This window comes from Centruroides vittatus, unplaced genomic scaffold (genome assembly GCF_030686945.1).
Source record: "Centruroides vittatus isolate TY-2023 unplaced genomic scaffold, ASM3068694v2 contig_941, whole genome shotgun sequence".
NCBI lineage: Eukaryota > Metazoa > Arthropoda > Arachnida > Scorpiones > Buthidae > Centruroides > Centruroides vittatus.
Genome location: NW_027122625.1, coordinates 1,810,997 through 1,833,600, shown reverse-complemented (window position 1 = coordinate 1,833,600; position 22,604 = coordinate 1,810,997). Strand labels below are relative to the sequence as shown.

At 25.6% G+C, this 22,604-nt stretch overlaps 1 protein-coding gene across 1 annotated transcript in view; it reads right to left on the bottom strand.

Moving 5' to 3' along the window:
- LOC136984984 (uncharacterized) overlaps positions 1-19,479 on the bottom strand; it is a 55,639-nt gene extending 36,160 nt beyond the window's left edge. The window contains exon 1 of the mRNA XM_067282145.1: positions 19,362-19,479. Within this exon, the coding sequence (XP_067138246.1) occupies positions 19,362-19,401 (40 nt within the window). The 5' untranslated portion in view covers positions 19,402-19,479. The remainder of the gene's footprint in view (positions 1-19,361) is intronic.
- Positions 19,480-22,604: the final 3,125 nt, after the last annotated feature.

Sequence of the window (22,604 nt, the reverse complement as noted above, 5' to 3'; positions counted from 1 at the left end):
AAAGTAAATGTGTAAAATCATCTGTCGACTCCACGAATTTGTCGTTTGCAAGATGAGGAAGATAACAGGGATGAATATCCATTATACATGTATTTTGCATTGAAGAACGGCATCTAATTTACACAACGAGAAATAAACGATGATCAAATCACCTTCAATGATCAAATATTTACCAACTATAGTTATTATAGAGCCACAATTCTTACGATTCTCGAAGGAATACTTCTGATTCTGTTAATATTTTCAAAGTAAATGATTGGCATCTATGTTAATATTTAATAAGAATAAAATATTTCCAATGAATAAAGTTATAAATAAATAAATCTACTATTCTAACGGGCATTAATTTAAATTTATACGATTTAAATTAAACGAATTTCAGTTAATTTTATGTACGAAACGTATGTCACATTGATTCGTGTTGATATTTATAACATCTTGAAATCTTTTATAGAGCTTCCTTAAATATTTAACATCACGGGAAGCATTATTGGATGAGATCTCCGGTACTAAAATAAAATATATATATATAAAAAAAAGCCGACAATGTTTTTGTTGGACTTTCCCGGCATTCTTTATTTGTTTTCGTCCCTAATAATTGCTACCATTGCCTGTATGTCTTTAGATTGGTTCGGGTGACATTAAGCGGGTGGGAGCAATATCTCACGAATGGATATTCCAATTTTTCTGAAAATTTCTAGAAATATTTCACCCTGATACCTAAATCTCCCTGCAAAATTTTATAAATTTTCGAGAATGAGCACAGGAGTTATTAAGCTTTGAATTAGGTGAACAAAATCGTTCCCCCAAACACTACCACTGGAATACATATGGAAAAAGTCCCAAGTTTTTTACATTTCTCGACGTTTCAAAGTCCCCGACTCCAAAAAATTAAAAAAATCTGCACGGGGGGTCATTTTCTGAACGAGCGCCATACTTTCCCTCTGTTATATATAACAGCCAGAAACGTAACCAAAAGAAAAATCTGGTGTCTTCACTCAGTGAAAATTGCTATTTCTTGATCACATACCAAGCATGAATCTGCATCATTAAACATGATAAGACCAGATCATAAATCGCTCTAAAAGTTTAATTCCTAGCAATAACTTATTTGTTATTAACTATTTCTTCTACTATATTTTCTGCCATTTTGCATGATGAAATTTATTGTTGTTGATGCTGTACTGTATATATAAAAATATAAATATCGTCGATATTTTCGAGTAAACAACTTGTATATATATTTATATTTTTATTTTTTACTACTACAACAATATTCTTACCAAACTACATTTTATATATGCCTATTTTATGCTTGAGACTCATAGACGTATTTCGAAAACTTAAAAGGAAGAGGGGGGAAACGGTAGTAGAAGACAGAAACAATAGAAAAAAACAGAAGATATCTTTCTGTAAATATGATTCTTTCATCTATACTAGAAAATTTTTATGATTTAAAGTAAAAATTCAGACTTTTATGAAAACATATGTTTGATAAACAGTTTTTCTCAAAGGTATAAGTAAACTTAAGGAATATTGTTTTGATTGATCGACGAATTGGAATTCCTGTATTTGTTTTATAACAGTTAAATGACATCACACAGTGATTATTTTTTAAATTTATTTTTCGTTTAAAATGCCGTTAAATTTTTAAGCAACGTCACACGAGCCTTAGCGATTTATAACAATTATTTTTCGCCATGTTTTTTTGTTTTAATCTCCATTGTTTTTAAGAAATTAAATATTTATTTTAAAAAATTGCTTTAACAAGTATGAAAATAATTTATTTATACGTAAAATTCACCAGTCATTTATTATTTTTTATTATTTAAAAGACAAATAAATATCCCTGCTTTTTTTCTGTATGTAAATAACTAAATCTAATGTATATTTTCGGTTTCAGTTTCTTTCATCTTTAATTAAAGTTTAATATCAGGAAATAAAAATTTTTATGAGGAAATTTTGAATTATATCAATTAAAATTATATACATATATTAATTGAAGGTAAATTTAAATTAAAAAAAAAATTATAAAACTGAAATTTGATGAGTTAGAGAGGATTGACTTGAGAGATTTGAAATGGTGATAGAGTCATATAAATACAGTCGAACCTCTGAACAACGGACACTGACGGGCTGTTGTTTAGAGGTTGTTTTGCATTCATTTCTTGTTCAACGTTCCTAAATTGGTTGTTGTTTGGAGGTTGTTTTCGTATGCATTTTTATTCAGTATTCCTGAAAGTGTAGCCACCGTTATTGGAGGTTCGGCTGTATATGAATAAAATCAAGAAAACAAAACAAAATTGTTTTGATCACTTGTCAAAAGAACCTTTAATTCAGACTATTTTCAATCATTTTTTAATATAAATGATTAAATTTTGGAGGCCTTTTTGTATCCTATACCTTGAACTTCCCTCTATAGAATACAAAAATATATAGAATACAAAAGGCATCCAAAATTTAATTATATATATATATATTTGATTGATCTACCCACGAAAAGTTTCGTGAACAGCCAAACGAACAGACGAACGAAGAAAGTGATACAAAATTTCAATTTTATTTTCTCAAAACTTCTATTTTTATAGATGATAGAAGAAGGAATAAAATAAAAATAGAGTAAGATTCGATATGAAATTCTATGAAGAGACTATTCATCTTCAATCCCTGAAAATTTCAACTTCCAATCTCACTTAATTCCCGAAAATCTCACGAAAAGACAGATAAATGAGAGTACAGATGTTGGACAAAATGATACCTTTGTAATCTCTATAAACATGAATGACAATTTAAAATCGTGTTTAAAAAATAAACATTTAACATTTATTTATAAATTACATTTTTCCAGTAAATTTTTGAATACAAATACAATAATATACCTGTTTGTTTCGTCAATTTGACGTCACTTCTTCAGTTTCACAATGAACAAGTTTAAAAGATAACGTCAAATTGACGTAAATTCTTCAAATGTAAAAAATTCGTTTAAATTTTAAAACTAAATAACGAAAAAATTCAATAACAATAGAAATTAATTGTTAATTATGATAATTTTTAAAAAAAATTTAATAAAAACATATTTGTTTGCTGTATATTACAGTCAAACCTCTGTACAACGGCCATTGACGGAGACATTAAAAAAATGGCGGTAGTTGGGAGTGGCCGTTGTTTAGAGGCTATTTTTATCTAAAAGTGGCCGCCGTGTAGAGGTGGCCGTTGTTTGGAGGTTGTTTTGTATGCATTTTTATTCAACGTTCCTAAAAATGGCCGTCGTTTAGAGGTTTTATACACATGCATTAAATAAATACTCAAATTTTTTCACGTTTAAATACTTAAAATTGCGCTTAATTACACAAAATGTAATTATAGACCAGGAAAAGAAACTTTTACATTTCTTAAGAGAGGAAAAGACATATTTTTATTGTACACAATAAACCTAAAATAATAATTTTAATGGGTTTAAAACCAGTGATAAAATCTAGATAATCACATAAATAATTCAGGTATACAAAGATAAAATTTTTATAAAAATTATTGTATATACTTCGAATGATAAAAATCTGTCTTTCTAAAGAAATTTGATAAATTATTAGACAGAAAAGAAATGATTGAGAAAAGTGTTCTCTTGCACGCTATAGTTACAGAACATAAACAACAAAATTTCTTCACGATCTTCCACAAACAAGAGAACAACATTGTTAGTTGTTTTTTAGCAGTTAGGTTATGTTATCTTTCTTCTTTTCCTCCTCCTCTTCTTCTACTAACTCTATAAAATTGTATATTAATAAAAATTTTAAACCGGTAAATAAAGATGCACATAGGATGTTGGAAATGTGATAAATATTTCACAGCTTGTTGCATAAGTTATGAATTCTTCTTGTCTTTCAATAAAAACAAAACAAACAAACAAAAAATCAGTATTGCAGTACGTAAGAATGAGATATTCAACTAGAAGAAGAAATAAAAACGTTGGAAATGTTTTTACTGGACTTTTCTGGCATACTTTTATTTATTTTCATTCCTAATAATTGCTACCGTTATCTTTGTCTTAAGATTGGTGCATTATAGCTTCGTGGGGCCTCGTGTACGGTATTGATTTCAGGCATTTTCCTTCAGGGGAATGTTTTGGGGAAATATTTTCTTATAAAAGATTGGTTTGGGACTCTCTGCTGGCGGGAGCCCCAGGCAATTGCTCTTTTTTCTCGTAAGATAACGTGGCACTGTCAGATTGGTTGGAGAGGTTAGGGGCCATATCTCTCGAACCAATGGTTTGATTTTCCTGAAAATTTCTAGAAACGTTTATCCCTAATATACGAACCTTCTTGCAAAATTTCAGAAATGTTTGACAATGGGCTGAGGAGTTATTAAGTTTCAAAAAATTGACTTCCTACACACATACACTAACATCCATACATACAGAGAAAATCCCAATTTTTTGCATGTTTAGAGGTATCCAAATCCAAAAATGTAAAAAATTCTGATTCAGGGGTCAGTTTTTGAACGATCGGCATACTTTTCCATTGTTATACAACATCAAAGAAAGTAGAAATGGAAATAAAATAAAATAACAGTTACAAATCTGAAATTGCCACGCCTTAAAAATCACATAAATGTAGGAATTAAAATTTGAATTTTATTGTTAATTCTTTGCTCTATTTATAATGAAGAACAAAAAGAAAAGAAAATGAATTTGACTTTGTTGCTGACGTTGTGTGTATAACTGATATTGCATGCAAGACATGGTAGAAAGTAAACTTAATATGAAAAAGTACCCCACTAGATAAACTAGAGCAAATGAAGATTCGCAAATTTTACAATTTGTAATCACGTGAAATTTCGCGAATTTAACGACTAGGGCGAAACACGTGATATAGTATTAGCGTGCAGATTCGAAAGATCATCAATCAAGCCTTTTGTTTCCTGACTGTTGGAAGGAACACGAACTTCTAGCACGATATATGTAAACTATACCGGATGTTGCACAGGATCGTAAAGACAGCATTGCATGACTAACGAAGAAACTACGTGCTTGCAATACTAGTCATGTTGTCTTAGCTCTTGCTCACTATTACTACCTTAAACTTTCATGTGTATGTGTGTTTGTGTGTGTGTGTGTGCGCGAGAAATTTTTCCTAAAACTAACACGTTTAAAAGTAACACAAAACATACGACATTATTCTAATGCAATCGTTTTAAAAACTGGAAAAACGATTCAATTGGTTGACGTAGTTATTACGTAATCGACGATTTCAGCATCACAAACGAAAGAACAAAAAAAATATAATAATAATAAAATAACGGTCAAAATTCGAGCGATGAAAGTGATTGGTTGGAAGAGAATTCAAATTTCCGAACGCTTTCCTGACGTAACAATCATTCTTATTACGTAATAAAGAGTTTATCTAGTTATTGGTTAATTCAAATTCAAAGTAAATGTATCAATTATTACGCTATTAAAAAAAATTTATCTGGTAGTAGTGGATAATTTAAATTTAAATCGTTTCGCATACAAAGTGACACATTAAAAATTGAATAATGTTCGCAGTCAATTAGCAAGTTATAAAATAGATCGATGTAAACGAAAGGAAGAGAAAAAATATATTTAAAATTATGAGTAAAATTAATCCTGAATAGACTTTTCTCGGCTTGCTGACTTCAACAATGCACTTTAATGGTAATAATGTATAAAGTACATTGAATTATTGACATATTAAAGTAAGCATCAGCAAAAGCTCTCAAAAGTTGTTTTGGTTTGGTGGATAGAAGTCAGTTAAGATGCATGCTGAACTAAAGTCATTAGATGGAGTAATTAGCTATCAAGGTAATTAGTGTTCTTCTAACTACTATTTCATAATAAGTGTGTGTTTGTGTGTGTGTGTATAAGCACGCCAAGAGAAAATTTTGGCTATAATTCTAAACTTAACTAAGAAATAAAATCTAAAGCTTTACAATAAAATTTAACTTAAGGCCATTATGTTAATGTATAGAGTTTAAAACATATCATGGCATATTTTTTCCCACTTCTTTATATATTTTTAGTTAAGATATATTGTTATATTCTTGTAATTTATTATAAATAATAAATTTTATTTCCATTATTATTATTGAAAGTATCCCTTTGTTGGAAGGAAAGTTATTGCTCAATTTATTTTCTTATTTTTTTAGAAAATATATTTATATATTAAATGAATGAAGTCATCTGGTTTGTATGTTGTTGTTATTATTATTATTTTTATTATTATTAGAGCTGTAATGATTCATTTTATAATCACAGAATATTTATATTTTAGTTTTTAACTTAATTTACCATAAGAAAATTATAGCAATTTCAATATAGATGCATTTAAAAAATTGCAGTGCAATAATATAATTAAAGTTTTATTCTATTGTTAAACACAAGAAAATTATTTTTATAATCAAAATTTCATGTCAAAAGGCTGTTGTTAGTATATACTTTTTTCTTCTATAATTAAATTTTAATGAATATGCAATATCTTGGAATAGATAGAAACAGTGCAATAACCTAATTAGTATTTTATTGATTAATGATGCTTTTGTTAGACAGTCATTATGATTTGTTAATGAAGATCACAAATTGAGTAAATAACTGATGCTTGATAAAATTAAAATTGATCCTGAAAGAGCTCATTAGGAAGTTATTACATCATTCTGTCAAGTTATTTTAAGGTTACTGCATCTCAAACATATACTTTTCCTATCTTAGAAGTGGTTTTACTGAGATTGTAAAAGATTATTGATTTATTTTATTATTTTTTCTTCCTTTAAATTATCAATTTTATTAAATTCAGGCAATAGAAATTTCTCTAATGGGGTTAAATTATGAATATTTCATTCCATAATTTTAATTAAGATGATGTTTAATCAACAAATTGAGTTTCTGTAATTGAAATTAAATGAATTCTTACTGTTATGATTACAAAATTCTCCCTTTTTCTGTATTTAAACATTAAAAATAACTGTTAAAACACATTTATTTACAATTTCTAAGTAAATTTTGATATATTTCTCATTACAGGTGGTTACTAAATTTGAAGTTTTAACTGGATTAACAATTAAACAATGGTGTTGTGTATTGTAAACATATTGAAAAGAATACATTTAAGTTATCCTGTTACACTATTTAATTGTTAATCCATTTAAAATGTTATTAAATCCTTTTATATTAAAGATTTTGTTGTTTTAAATATTTTCTTGTTTATCTCTAGTAAGCAAAATTATAATTGTGTTTATTTAAAACATGGACAAGAGCTTACATCCCAGAATTAAATCGAAAGATTTTCTACAAAATTTATTTCATTTAAGAAAACAAGAAAACGAAATTCTACATTAAAGATGGGGGGAGTGGGGGAGGTATTATTTAAGAATAAAATTAAAGAGAAAAATTGTAATTAAAGTCTTAAATAACCGGGGTTTTATCAAGATAACAAGAATTAAAAGCAATATCCTGTATTTAAAACACTACTCAATAAATAATAAATAATCTCATTTTACATAATTTATAATAATTAAATAAGAAATTAAAAGTTTATTATTCCCATTTAATATGGTCATTATCATTCATGCTCATGCATGTAAAGTTCTTTTTGATTATATTTTTAAATCAGGAAGTAAGAAACAAAATATTGTATACTTAAGATTATTAGGAAGAGAGATAAAGATAATTAACTTAACTACCTATATCCCCATCTCCTTCATTTAAATATTGATTTTAGTTATGTCAAAGCTTTATATATTGGAAATGAATTAAATTATCTTAAAGCCAGAAATAATGATGTCTGAAGATTTTCACTAGAAAAGATATTTGATCCCTATTCTCAAAGAAATATTCACAAAATTTAATTTACTCAAAACATTAAAATTAAGTATCAATTTACATTTAGAAAGGGAAAATAAGATTATGTATTAATTTCACATAAAAGAAATTTGTAAAAATTTCCAAAAAAAAATTGCTATTTTTCTAAAGAAACTCTTTCTACTGAGAATTTTAAATCTTTATCAAGCTGATTACCTTAAATTTAATGTTAAAAATTCTTCTTTATAAGTAATTCTTTTGAGGTTTTACTTAATATTTCACGATAATTTATTAACTTGTATACATAAATTTTTTTTTAATATATAAATTAACAGAAAACATATAAAAGAAATTAATTTATTAAATTCCAGATAATAATTTTTCTATATAATTTTTAAAATATTAAATTAATAAAATATTTAAATTAGAAAATAACTATAATAATTAATCATGGAGAAGATTTTTAGTAAATTATTAAAGTGAGTTTCACTTTATAATAAATGATATATATATATATATATTAATTAATTTTAATTAATAACATCTTCTGATGCATTTTATGAGTTCATTAATTTTTAAATTATTAAAAAATTCAAAGGAAGAAGAGAGAGAGAGAAAGGAGGAAATGGATGATAAACTAATATTTATTTGATTAAAATCCTTTTTAATTAAAAAATTATCTGTTTTAATAATTTTCAAATTTAATAACATTAAAAGTAAATTATTGTTTTAAAAATATTTTCATAATTAACTTTAATTAAAATCTTCTTAATTTTGTAAGCTGAATATTTAATTCTAAAATATCTATTAACTTTAAATATTTAACATTTTATAAAACTGTGCAATTAAAAGTTTATTATTATTATTATTATTATTTTTATTTTTAAAGAATATTTGAATAATCTAATGCTTTTAGTATATTGCTACTAGTTTATAATAATTAATCCTTAAAAATCTTATAAAATAAATGTATTTTTCTCTTTAAAAATGATGCAGGTCTCATCATTTTTTTTTCTTATTTTTAATTTTTTAAGATCTTAATTTAATTTTTAAAGATAAATATGTATAATTAATGAAAAGAAAATGATCAGAAACAATTACATTTGTGAAAAATGATACCTTTAAGCAAATACATCTGTAGGAATTTCTATGTTTTAATTGGATAAGAAATAATTCCGATTAATTTCAATAAATATCGAGATTTTTAATCCCGTATTTTTAATTCTTAAAAATATAGGAATATATTTAAAAAAATTAAGTAATTAATGATTCTAAAATGTAGTAAAATACACACATTTCTGAGAAGTTTTACTTAAGGACGTAAAATACAATCAAACCTCGATATAACGCTACCATTTAAATCGAGTGTGACGCTAAACTGAAGAATCTCGAGCAATAATGTAACGAGGTCTAAAAACGAATATTTCTGAGGTTAAAGAGTTTGAAATTTGCGTGATTTAATGCCCTTTGCCCTGCAAAAATCATCAGCATTGATTGACGCCGTAGGAGCGTAGCACCTCTATATAAGAGAGCGCTATATCGAGGTTCGGTTGTAGAATCATTGGAAGATATCGTTAACACCATTACACATGTAAAGTATTATTAGAAGTATTATTTATTATTAAAGCATGAATTTTATTCTTTTATTTTTCTGTTTTATGCAAGGAAGAAAAAGGGGAAAATGCTGACTTATCATTCTATTTTATTAATGCAAAAACTAATAGGGAAAAATTTAGATTTAATTTAGAATAATGACTTTTCAAATTGGAATTTACATCAGAATAAAAAGAGATTTATGAGGAGGATGAGAACTAATCAAATTTACTTTTATACTTTTATATAAGAATTTACTACACAACAACTTTGATTATAAATTTAAATTATTAATATTTGCAAATTAGAAAATTAAAATCGTTATATAATATTTAATTCGAATTTATTTTATAATAATTTTTCTAGATTTTTAACTCGCTTTAAAAATTCGAGAAGACTTTTAAAACAGAATTTGAGAAGGATTTTTTTTTTTTTTTTTTTTTTTTTAAATTCTCAAATTTGCTAAATTAAAAATTTTTTAAAGTAATTTTCTTTGCATTTAGTAATAAATTTTCTACAATTAATTCTCAATTTTATGTTGAAATTCTTAGAAAATTAAACGTAAAAGTCCATAATCCATAAGCATAAACAATGCTAAATTATTGATGCTAAATGCTAAAGAAAAATGTAAAAGATTTACATAACTATAAAAGACTTTTATAAACATATATTTAGCTGCGTACAGCACATTTTTAAATTTTAAAAATCCTTTTACAAACAAATATTTGGCTGTGGCCGAAAAAAAATAATTTAATACAATATTTAACGCTTCCAGATACCATTTCTTATTAGATTCTATGGCACTTTCCCCTCTATTTTGGGCCATAGAGGAGTTTATCATCAATGAAAAGAAGAGAAGAAAAAAAAGGAGGTTATACATAGTTGGATTTTATAAGTTGACTAAACTTAGTAAACAGAGTTAATTGTTCTTCAACGAAGACAGGATCTATTCTGTGGATAAGCTAATGGCCTTCCTGCCTGCAGTGCTGAGAATAATAGAAGTTCGATCCAATACTGGAGAAACAAAAAAATTGAGTGTAAAACTAATGACACGACTGGGAGTACAAGAGAAGAAAGTCCATGGTCCTTGCAGAGTGGAAGTTAATGGGCTTCTATACTAGAACTGAACGTAAGCCAACTATATCCAAATCTACTATTTAACGGATTCTATTGAAGATTTCAAGTCTTCTCTATTTAATTTTCTTCTTCTTTGGAAATTTTTTAACTATTTAAATGTAAAATATAGTCTATAGAGAATTAAAAACAATTTTTTAACTTAAAGTATTGTTATTTATTACGGTTTCTTCTCTTAAATTTTTCAAATTTTTAACTTTTTTCATTATTAACTCTTTAAATAAATCTATAGAATTTTTTAAAAGTTTCTTTTCATTGATTAAAATTAAAATATATAAGAAAAAAAAATCAATAGAGTAAATGTATTCAGCGCGTTATTTTCGTATGATTCTTAACATTAAGACGGAAATTTTTATTATTTTATGAAAGGATAATAAAATATTCATAAAAAACCTATTCTTTTATTCATAAAAATTTCGAAAACACATTATAAAATATTTTTTACGCTTAAAAAATCAAAATTTTTCTATTTTTTAATGACGTTTAGACAATGTAAAGGCATCGCCAGTTATCATTTATTAAAGATGGCTTTTTATACTTTAACACGAGCAAATATTATTGCCGGACTGCAATTTTTAATCACATTTTAAATTTATTTAATTTAAAATATATGCTCTCGATCTCAAATTAGTAGTGTCTGCCCCTGTAAATCATGCTTTTCCTGATAACAACAGAGTCGTGCCGGTCATCTACGTAACTCTGTTCTGGGTAAAATTTTTGAATTGAAATCACGTGATTTCCGTTATAGACCGGAAGTTCGTATACAGTTAATCGGGGCACCCTGCTCCTAGCTTTCGATATCCGGTCTCGACTTTCATGTATCCGACATCGTCCTCGATATTAAGAAAGAATAGACAGTGGGAATTTATAGCTGTACAATTTTTTTCAAGCTGCCGGCCAATAAAGTATATTTTTATATAATTTATGCTTAATTTTAAGAAAAACTAAGTAAAAAATAATTTAAGCGAGCGCCTGTAATCTAATTTTTAGGTGTATCATTATTGTTACGACACACCATAATTTGTCACAACACCTCGTCCTCGTTATCTATTATTTGTCGTGTTAATCGTAAGCCAACTGTATATCATATTTATCTTTGATTAATTGTTTTATGCGTAACTTCATGCGCAATTTTTTCGTGTTTCCTTTAAAATAAGCTTGTACACATAATTAAATTTATATGAATTAAGCTTATAAAATAATTATTCTAGTAAAAATATATAATATACTATTATATATATGTTGTACTATACATCACTCTTGCAAAATTGCAATTATCTATCTACAAGACGGATATCTCATGATCTTCTCAATACTTTTTTTATCATGTCATCTATCAAAGATTGTAAGGATTTCTTTTATCTTCAGATAGGATAAAGGTTATGTGGACAAAATATTATCTGTCGATCTCAATTGAAAGAAATTACTTATCAGAAAGTGATGATAATCAGAAGAAGAGATCATAAATATTGATTTTCATAAAACTTTTTGCATAAAAATAACCTCTCCTGATTAATTTCTGCATAAATGTGTAACCTTTTGTAGTTAATTTCTGCATAAATGTGTAACCTTTTGTAGTTAATTTCTGTGTAAATGTGTAACCTTTTGTAGTTAATTTCTGCATAAATGTGTAACCTTTTGTAGTTAATTTCTGCATAAATGTGTAACCTTTTGTAGTTAATTTCTGCATAAATGTGTAACCTTTTGTAGTTAATTTCTGCATAAATGTGTAACCTTTTGTAGTTAATTTCTGCATAAATGTGTAACCTTTTGTAGTTAATTTCTGCATAAAAGTGCAATCTTTTGTAGTTAATTTTTACATATAAAAGTAACTTTTTTTTGATTAATTCGAATTATAACAAAGAACATTGAATTATTAAATATTTTATTGATAGGTGCTCTATATGTTTACTATAAATTCACTCAGTTTTATTGTCATTATTTATGTATTCTGTTGTTTATCAGGAAAGAAATTAAAGAAAAGAAAGGTCTGTTCGCATGTCTGTTCTATAAATTCTCCGGAAACTGTAACTAACCACTGACACACTACAAAATTTCTTATATAAGATTTTAAAAAAGAGCTTCTAATTGATTGCCACGCAATGTAATTTTTCTTTTTGGTTGGTTTAGTTCTGATTTTTTATCGATTGAACGAGTAAAAACATATATAAAATATTTATCTATTTTTCTATTTTTTAGAGATTATAACGTTAATTAATTATTAATATTTACAAGTAATTTATTATATTTATTTATATTAAAAATATAAAAATTAAATATATATATTTAATATTCTAAAATTCAATTTAAGCTAAAAAATCCCGTTTAAAAAGGTGCAAAATGAAATTTTTTGGAGGAAAAATTGGAGTTTGGCAATATATTAAATTCCCATTAATGGGAAAACTACAATACAAAGGAAATTTTAATAAATATAAAATTAATTTGTTATAAAAATTCATCCAATTTAAGATATTGTTTCTATGAAAACAATGAGCATCCAATAAAGACAAGTAAGTCTAAGAATCGAAGAAATATTGGAATTGCCTATTGCTATTATTGAAGTTTTTTCTTCTGTGTTTTATTTTTCAATTTATCTTATTGTTAACTTATACATGTGGCCTCATATCTTGTCATGATACAGTAGAAAACAACACACAACACACATCTCAATATAAGAGAGATTTATGTAGTGTTGTTATTGTTATGTCGAAGAAAATAATATTAATAACGACGATAAATATGATTAATTAGCGTTAAAGCGAGGCATGCGACAGAAATTTAAATTGAGAATGCTTTATTCCTTATACCTTATCTTAATATAGTAGAAAACAGCATTCATTTCAATACAAGGGAGGTTTATACAGTGGTTATTACTTTCCTCAAAATAACAACAACAATAATAATGGCGCTAAATGCAATTAACTAGCGCTAAAGCGAGACATGCGACAGAAATTTAAATTAAGAATAATTTATTCTTCGCGTAATATAATAGAAAACAACACACCTGAATACAGGAGAAGTTTATGCAGTATTGTTGTTATATCGAGGCAAAATAATAATAATAGAGCTAAATAAAAAGCATTAAAGCAAATATGTAACACAAATTTAAATAGAAAAACACTTTATTCTTCGTACCTCATCATAATACACTAGAAAACAGCCCACATCTCGACATAGGTAAACGTTTAGGCAGTGTTATTGTCGTTACATCGAGGAAGATAATAACATTAAAAAATGATAAATGGCACTAAATACAATTAATTAGCGTTAAAGCAAAACATGTGACATAAACTTAAGTTGAAAAATACTTTATTCCTTGACTAAGTTGAAGGATGAGCTGTCTGTTTAGGTTAGTCGATAGAAAGGTGTTTTTAAAGATAGCCATTTTTATAAGCATTGTAACTGATGGATTGAAATATTATAGAAGAAGAAACTAGAAGTTAGTTACGACAAGAAATGAAACAATAGAACACGTTAGATTAAGTTAAACTTTTCTTCCAGATATAATTGGAAGATTATCAGTTTAAAAAAAAGGGGGGATACTAAAAGTTATTATCGGTTGTATACGAGTGGAAAAAAGAAGGAGCAAAGATTGCAAAGACTGCAAAGACAAGCAATGTTTCGATCGGTGGTGATGTGGGAGTCCTATCAGATATCTGTTATTGTGTATCTTGACATCTCAATTTAATTTCTGTCAATGGATATCGCAAACTTTATCCAGATATAGAGTTCTGATAGATGACTGAAAACTGTTGGTTCACATGCAACTGTTTACCTCCCACAGGATCTCGTAGAAGAGGATAATTGCTTATTTAAAATGATTGAAACTAAGATAAAACGTTCTTGGTAACTAAATTGGTTGTTACAGTGACAAATTTCAGCTGTATTGTGATGAATTGTTAAGTGTGGCATACGAAAAATACATCTGTAGTATTATTAAATCTGACCATAAACAATTTTAGAAAGAGGAGGAGGAAAAAAATCACTTGTTGATTAGGGGAATGATAATAATAAATCGGTAAATGATTGAGACTAAGACAAAACGTTCTTGGTATCTAAATTGGTTGTTACAGTGACAAATTTCAGCTGTATTGTGATGAATTGTTAAGTGTAGCACACGGAAAATACGTTTCTAGTATTATTAAATCTAATCATAAACAATTTTTGATTAATGTATAGGTTTAGAGAGGAAGGATAGAAGGAGGAGGAAGAGGAAGAAGAGGAAAAATAGCGCTTGCTGATTAGGTGAATAATAAATTACTAATTGATTGAAACTAAGATAAAATATTCTTAGTATCTAAATTGTTTGTTACAGTGACAAATTTCAGATGTGTCGTGATGAATTGCTAAGTGTAACATACAAAAAATACGTTTCTAGTATTATTAGATGTATGTTTTTTTCTTCTTCTTCCTCCTCCTCTCTTAACCTATGCACAAACAATTTTTGATTTATGCATAGGTTAAGAGAGTAGGAAGAAGATGAAGAAAAAAATCACTTGTTGATTAGGAGAATAATAATAAATCACTAATTCATTAAGCATTAGAAAAACTATGTGGATTATACAAATTAATCACTAAACTCAATCAGTATTTTGTTAATTAATTACTCAGTGGAGCTCAAAAAGCATTGATTAATTACTAAGGATGATGTAGGGGAGAAAAAAAAACAAATAAAAAATTGCAGGAACTGATTCATTACGGAAAAAGCCTCGAAATAGCATTTTTGTTAGAATAAGGTACAAATTGATTGTGTAAATAATTCTAGCTTTACTCAGATGGTTGTGACTTTTGCCTTTCTTGGAAGAGAGAACTAAATACGAGGGATTATCAGACACAGTCAAAGCTATTTGATCTGTCAATAAGGGATTAAAGTTAATCCGCGAATAGCGGATAATAGTGCGGAGTTTGTCAGGTCGTGTTGGTGTAACCATTAGTTATCTTAGATCCTGTACACCTTCTGATTCTCTCTGATTATTTTTATAAATGATTTCTAGATACCTACTTTAAGTGGAAAAATGAAATTTTGAATCTATTTTTGTCCCTTTCCATCCGGGAGAAGATGGGAAAAATCTTTTTTAAGACTTAAAAATTACAGGAGAGAAGCTCCTAAAATGATTTTTGGGCGCTTCAATATTCAAAAAAATATTCGAAATTTACGGAAAAAATATTAACTTGAAATATAATTATAATTATTTTAATCGTTATGTATAATTATATTTAATATAAAAGTACAATTAAGCTAAGTATAATTGAAATTAAGTTACTGTATATTTAAAAGTAATTAATTTATGCATTAAAAATTAAATATAATTAACTTTTTTTACATAAAAAACTGTTTACTATTATTATTATTATTATTTTTTTAATATTTAATTTTATAAAAATAAATAAAATTAAAAATCTTGTAAAATTTTCTAAAGTTTTAACTTCAAGAAAATTGATGATAAATTACACTCTCGAAGTTAATATTAATATATAAATTCGTATTCAAAAATATTTTTCTTAATTTAAATTTAAATTAATGAATTTTAGTTTTAAAACAACATTACAAAGATGTAAACAAAATTTCAAAGAATATATTCAATGAAAAATTATTCCTAGAGATCAACGTAAGTAAAATTAATTAATCTTAAAATAAATTTTAATTTAAAAAAAGAAAATTAATATATATATTTTATTACTAATAAAAACTCAGAATTACTATTATTATTATTTATTTATTTTTTATTCAATTTATTTTTAAAGAATTTAATAAAAAAAATAATCAATTAAATTATATAATATATGAAAGACGAGCGTCAAAAGTTTAATTTAATACAAGAAAAAATTAAATAAATATGTTTTAAAATCAGTAAAAGTTTATAATAAAATTTAATAAAGATTAGGAATATTTAAAAATTTGATTAAATTGATTTGTCTGGTTCCAAAATTTATACAAAAATGGACTATTATCTTGGGTTGTGAGACTTAAAATAATCCGATTTCGAAGGATGTTTGTATGAAGTTTTATTAGTGTTAAAGAGCTTATTGAATTCCCACTAAATTGGTGCATGCTCTGCCCAAAATTGGCTAAAAAAAGGGCAGCATTTTGCATCCAATAATCTGCAAATTTGCTAACGTAAGATGATGAGAAACTTCGCTTCTCGTAAGCGCGGAATTGAAGCTTTATCGCTATATCGTAAGTTTTTTAAAAAGGTTTTTAAGGATATAAACTTTATTTAAATATTCAATAATTAAGCTTAAAATCTTTAGGATAATACCTTTAAAAATTAATTTTTTTACCGAAATATAATGAGGTAAAATTATATTATCACTTTAATTCTAAACCTTAAAACCTTGTAGAAATTATAATTTTAAACTTTAAAACTTAAAGATAAGGTTTTAAAACATTAAAACAAAACATTAAAAGCCTTATAAAAATAATAACTTTAAACCTTAAAAATTAATTTTCCATCCAAATATTACCATAATTCTTAAATTTAAGACCTTAAAAATACATTAAAAATCTTTAAAAAATAATAATTTTAAATCTTAAAAACCTTAGGACAAAACTTTAAATTATTAAAAAACCTTAAAAGCACAGGGTAAAAATTTAATTAATTTACCATCAAAAAATGTAATAAAAGTAAATTCTATATTATAACTTTAATTCTTAACATTAAAATTTTAAAAATTTTATAAAAATAACAACTTTAAACCTTAAAATACCGTAGGATAAGACTTTAAAACTTTAGAATAAGGTTTTAAATTATTTTAAAAAAGGGAAAAAAAAAAGATCTTAAAACCATTAAAAAAACCTTAAAACTTCAACGATAAGACCTTAAAAAAAATTAATTTCTCTCCCAAACGTAATGAGATAATCAACAATGTTAATAAAATCTGAATTATTATAAAAATTACTAATTTAATTTTTCTTTTTTATTATTATTAAAAATGGGATTATATTAATTAATTTTTAAATACTTTTAAAAAAATTAAGAGATAAAAGAAATTTTAAAAAATCTAATTCACTAATAATTAATTAAATTCTCTGATTTATTTCACATTTAATAAGTAAATTATTATCTATTTAAAAAGCATTTTTATTTTATAATTCTTTAAAAAAAATAATAATAATAATTAAAAAAATTTTAATTAAAAATTTTGAAAATAAAACATGTCATATCGTAAGAGTTTATGAAAGCAATCAGCAAAAATCACGGAATTTTTAAAATGAATTAATATAAATTAAAGAATACTTAAATATGTTTTAAAATTAGATTTTTTTAAAGATATTTCATTATTCAATTTATTTTTAATTAACTTAAAAATAGGAATTTAATTCGCAAAAATTAGGAGAGAGGAAGTAAAAACATAATAAAAATCTCCGGAATGTTATTTTATTTATTTATTAATTTTTTTAACAATTCTTCTTAAAAATTAAAAAAAAAATTATTAAATTAATTTAAGAATAACATATATATAAATATTTTTAACTTGTTTAATCAGATATTCCACGCGCAACACTTCATATTAATTTGTAAAGGATGAGATTCAAGTATACATAAATCACTTATAAATTCTGTAAACCACGAAGAAATAATTCAGAAAACTAAGTTAGAACCTAATTAAAATATATAAAATATTATTATAAAACTCGAATAATATTTTAAACTTAATTTTTTATTAAATAAAAAAAGGAGGAGGAAGAAGAAGAAGAAGAAGATCGAGAGTTAAATGATAATTTTAAAATGTTTAAATTTAACTTTTATTAAATAAAAAACGGAGGAAAAAGAAGAAAAAGATGGAGAGTTAAATGATAATTTTAAAATGTTTACATTAATACTAATTACTTGAAAGTAAGAAGGGGTCATAAAGAAATATGAAACCGTGTGGAATAAGCATTAAGAGTTTGATTGACACGCTAGAAAGTACCGCAAAACCAGGCAAGGTAGAGTGTTTAAGTGGAAAGCTTTATATACCTTTGGGAACTATAAAACTCCACAGAAGATGTTGTGACTGTAGACGTATGTAAAAAGCCATAGGAGAGGAAAGACAGTTCTGATGTCAACTTGTGTGACATAGAGACGACCGACAAGAAAGAGCACTTTATAGGATACTCCTCTGGGAAGACTGTTGGCTTACCTCACGTTGCAAGAATGATGTTAAGACATTGCACCTTGTAACTCGTTACATAAATGACACAAAGTACATTAAAAGATTCCTTTCTTTTACAGTAGTATTTGTATTACTATTATTATTATTATTTTTTATACAATGATTTAATATTTCCAACTCACCTCAGACACCATTTCCTAATGAATATTTTATTATTAACTTATTTACTACGTGTACGGAATACTAATTTGTTTTTATCTTTCAAATATTTATAAATTTTTCGTATCTATGAGAAAAATCCATACGTGCATCATCGTATTATTACTATTTTTCGTTAAAATATAATAAAATATCGAAAATTTTTAAACTATTTATTAAATTTATTAAATAAATATTCACTAAAAAATATATATCATCTTGACTATTCGTTTTAATTAATTAAATTAAAGAAACGAATTTTTTCTCCCTCGATTTCTTAATTACCATTAAGTTCTGGAATAATTATAATTAAGAAATTTACAGCATAAACAAATTTTTTTTTAAAAAAAACGAGTTAGAATAGTTATTAAAAATCTCACCTATTTAAATAATTAATTATTTATTTTGTTTATATCGAAAAATTTCTGGCAGGAAATTACAAATTGTAAGTTGCGCGCACGGGAGTTGAATTTTTATTTATTTATTTATTTATTTATTTTTTGGAGGGTTAAAAAAATTGTCAACTTACATTGTATGAAAATAGCACATGCCACGAAGTATGCCCACATTTTTGAATCTGCTATCCTGGTGATGCCCGTCACCGTTCAACACACAACTAAGCTAGCTTGTCTGTACTACGTTGTGACAGACTTCCAAACATGTACTTTACAACTAACAGCAGCGCCATCAAGTGAGAGAATTGCTTATTACTTTCTGCCTTCTTCTGCACTTTAACAGAGCAATTGACCACAAACACACACATATATAAAATCATCAATTTAAGCTTTCGGGATTTTTCCTTGATTTTTTCCCCTTAATAAGAAAACAAATTAATAATTTTCCTACTTCTTTAAACGTTTTTTTTTAAAAAAAAAAATTATTAATTTCGAATTTAACCGTAATAATAATATTTTTTGACGATAAATAATGTAAATTTATTTGTAACTCCTTGATAAATTTGTCTGTTTGGAGATGAATAATGTAATGCGTTTTTTTCTTTATGTAGTTAAATGAAGTGTAATTTTATTTTTATTGTGGGTAATTATATGAGGTACGAATCTAATTATTGACATATGACTCATCAAAACCATCGTGTTTGGTGAAAACTGACTCATAAATGCACGAACATTAGTGTGTATGAATAATATTAATCGATAAACTAATGAATAATACGTAATAAAAATAATAAATTAACTCAATAAAACTATAATGAATTCACAGAAACTCAAGATTTTAATTCATTTATAATTATTCTACCATTATAGTCATGATACACCAGAATAAATTCATGTTTTATTCACTTAAAATAAGTAAAAATCTTTAATTTTTATCTGGTTTCTAACGAGATATTCTTCTATAAAATCTTGTTTTTTTAGAAGAATAATCTCATTTAAAACTGCAAATTTTTAACAACAAAAATTATTGTAAATAAGTCGAAAGAATTTCGAAGTTATTTATTAAATAAAATTTACGATAATATTTGATATAAAGTATATATACATGTGTGTGTATAGAATGTCTTTCAAATGAAATATTTAATGATAAAATAAAATTTTATATTTACAACTGGCTACAAGAATTTTATGAGTAAAGTATGAATAAATTGAAAATGCGTTTAGCTTTGTTTACATTTTAAAGTTAAACAAAATAGTTTTAGCATTTAAAATATGTAAAGAAGACGTAAAAGCTAAGTGAAAAATTGTAAAATAATTTAAATGCCATTTATGAAAATTCTTTAATACAAAATAAAAATATGCCTTGAGAATAATGTAAGGTATAGAATATAATAGTGATGATCATTTCCATCAAGATGCTGACTGGATAACGTGATTAGATAAAAGGTTATACTCCTGAGATAATTAAGACTTCAACTAACAAATCAGAAATAGATCCATTAATTAATATACATAAATCTACGATGGAAATTCGATACAAAATTTCCTTTGGGTATTTCTCTAACTTCTGATCTTCATCTTTTTTTTTTTTAAATATTAATTGAAAATGTTGAAATGTTTAATGCATCAAAGTGATATTTATAATCCTTTCATTAGTTGAGATAAATGTGTTAATTATCGTGTATAATATTTAAAAAAAACACTTAAATTTTAAAATTTTAAATGTATTATATAATTTACTCTTTAATAAAAATTTTTCTGCCATTAAAAAATGAATTTTGTTAAGAAAAAAATAAAATAAAAATAAAAATAAATTTTAATTAATGAGCCGTGCCCCTGACAATCAGGTTTTTCCGCAAGGTTCATCAATCTAGCAGTGAAGCATATACATTGTTGTTGTTATTGTTTTTTTAAAAATAAACAATCTTCCGTAATTGTAAAACCAGTAAATATATTTTACGCGATAATGTTTAGAATTTTAATAATGTAAAAGCAGCATAATGTATTGCGTAAATAGATTTAAAAAATAAAAAAAAAATTAGAAAAATAAAAAGCTTCCGTAATCCCTTCTCGAAATTTTCATGCAGTAAACATCAGAGTAGTACTTTAAATACGCTATTAAAACATTATTTATGAATAAAACGTAAAACTAAAATATGAGAAAATCTATTAAAAGTAAATAAATAAATATATATAAATATTAAAATTTATTCAGAAAAATAGGCAATAAAATTCTCTAGATATTAAATCTTTCGTTACATGGAATAATTCTGTATTGATGGTTATCCTCTATTTATGTAAAAGAAAATAAAAGAATTTATTTCTTCTTCGTGCTCGGATTGCTAATATAGCTAATTAAGGTTCCTAATTACTGTATTGAATTAACTGCCTACTCATTGTAAGATATACTATGCCTAAGGAAGAAAAAGCAATTTCCAGCCTAATGATCAGTTTTTACTATGATCGAAAGTTCAGCAATAGAGAAAAAATTTCATCGTACAACGATTTTTTAAGGAGATTTATTAAGATGCAATTTTTCAAATTAGAAAATTGGATAAAGTGAAAAAGATAACACATTTACTCTACATCACATAAATTGTCATAGCAAGCGCTGTTACAATCACACACACGAACATTCAGAAATTATGCCATGTGCCCCTGTTAATCACGCTTTTCCTGGTGATTGCGAGTCGAGCAGTAAAGGTTTTTAGTCATTTTTTCCCCTCCCTCCCTCCCTTCCTCCACCTTTAATTAAAAATTAGTTAAGTAACGCCGTGTATTTTGTAAATACTCTAATTATTATATAATGACAGAAGAACTTAAGAAAGTTTACTTGAGAACTAAGAAAAACATTTGAAAAGTTGGATTTAGCTAACGATAGTCTGGAATAAATTCAAGGAGTTCAGTAAGTATTGAAGAAAGTAAGTCACATTTTGTTGAACGTATATTGCTTACAACTAAAGTGCCTCTTCACATTTTTAGTTATCTACTGATTAGAAGCAGTAAACAGCTAATAAAATCTTGTTTAGTATCGTTACGTTTATTTTCTTAAAACGTTTCAGCCTATCAAAAGAATTAAATAAATATAAAACAATAATGCAGAAAGAATATTTATAAGTTTAAAAGCATACAAGATTTCGAGTTACTACTAGAAAAATATATATATTTTAAATTTTCTATCGAACTTTCTGCTTTATTTCTTAGGGATTAATTAATTTTGATATGTAATAAATATTTTAAGATTAATTATAATTTGTTAAAATCATTGCTATTCATATAAACGTACATTCAAAACCACAAAATTTAATCTCTTGAGGGGGCGATTCTCTTTGTGGGAAGTAACAGGATGCAATTTCCAATAAGGAAGAGAAGATGCA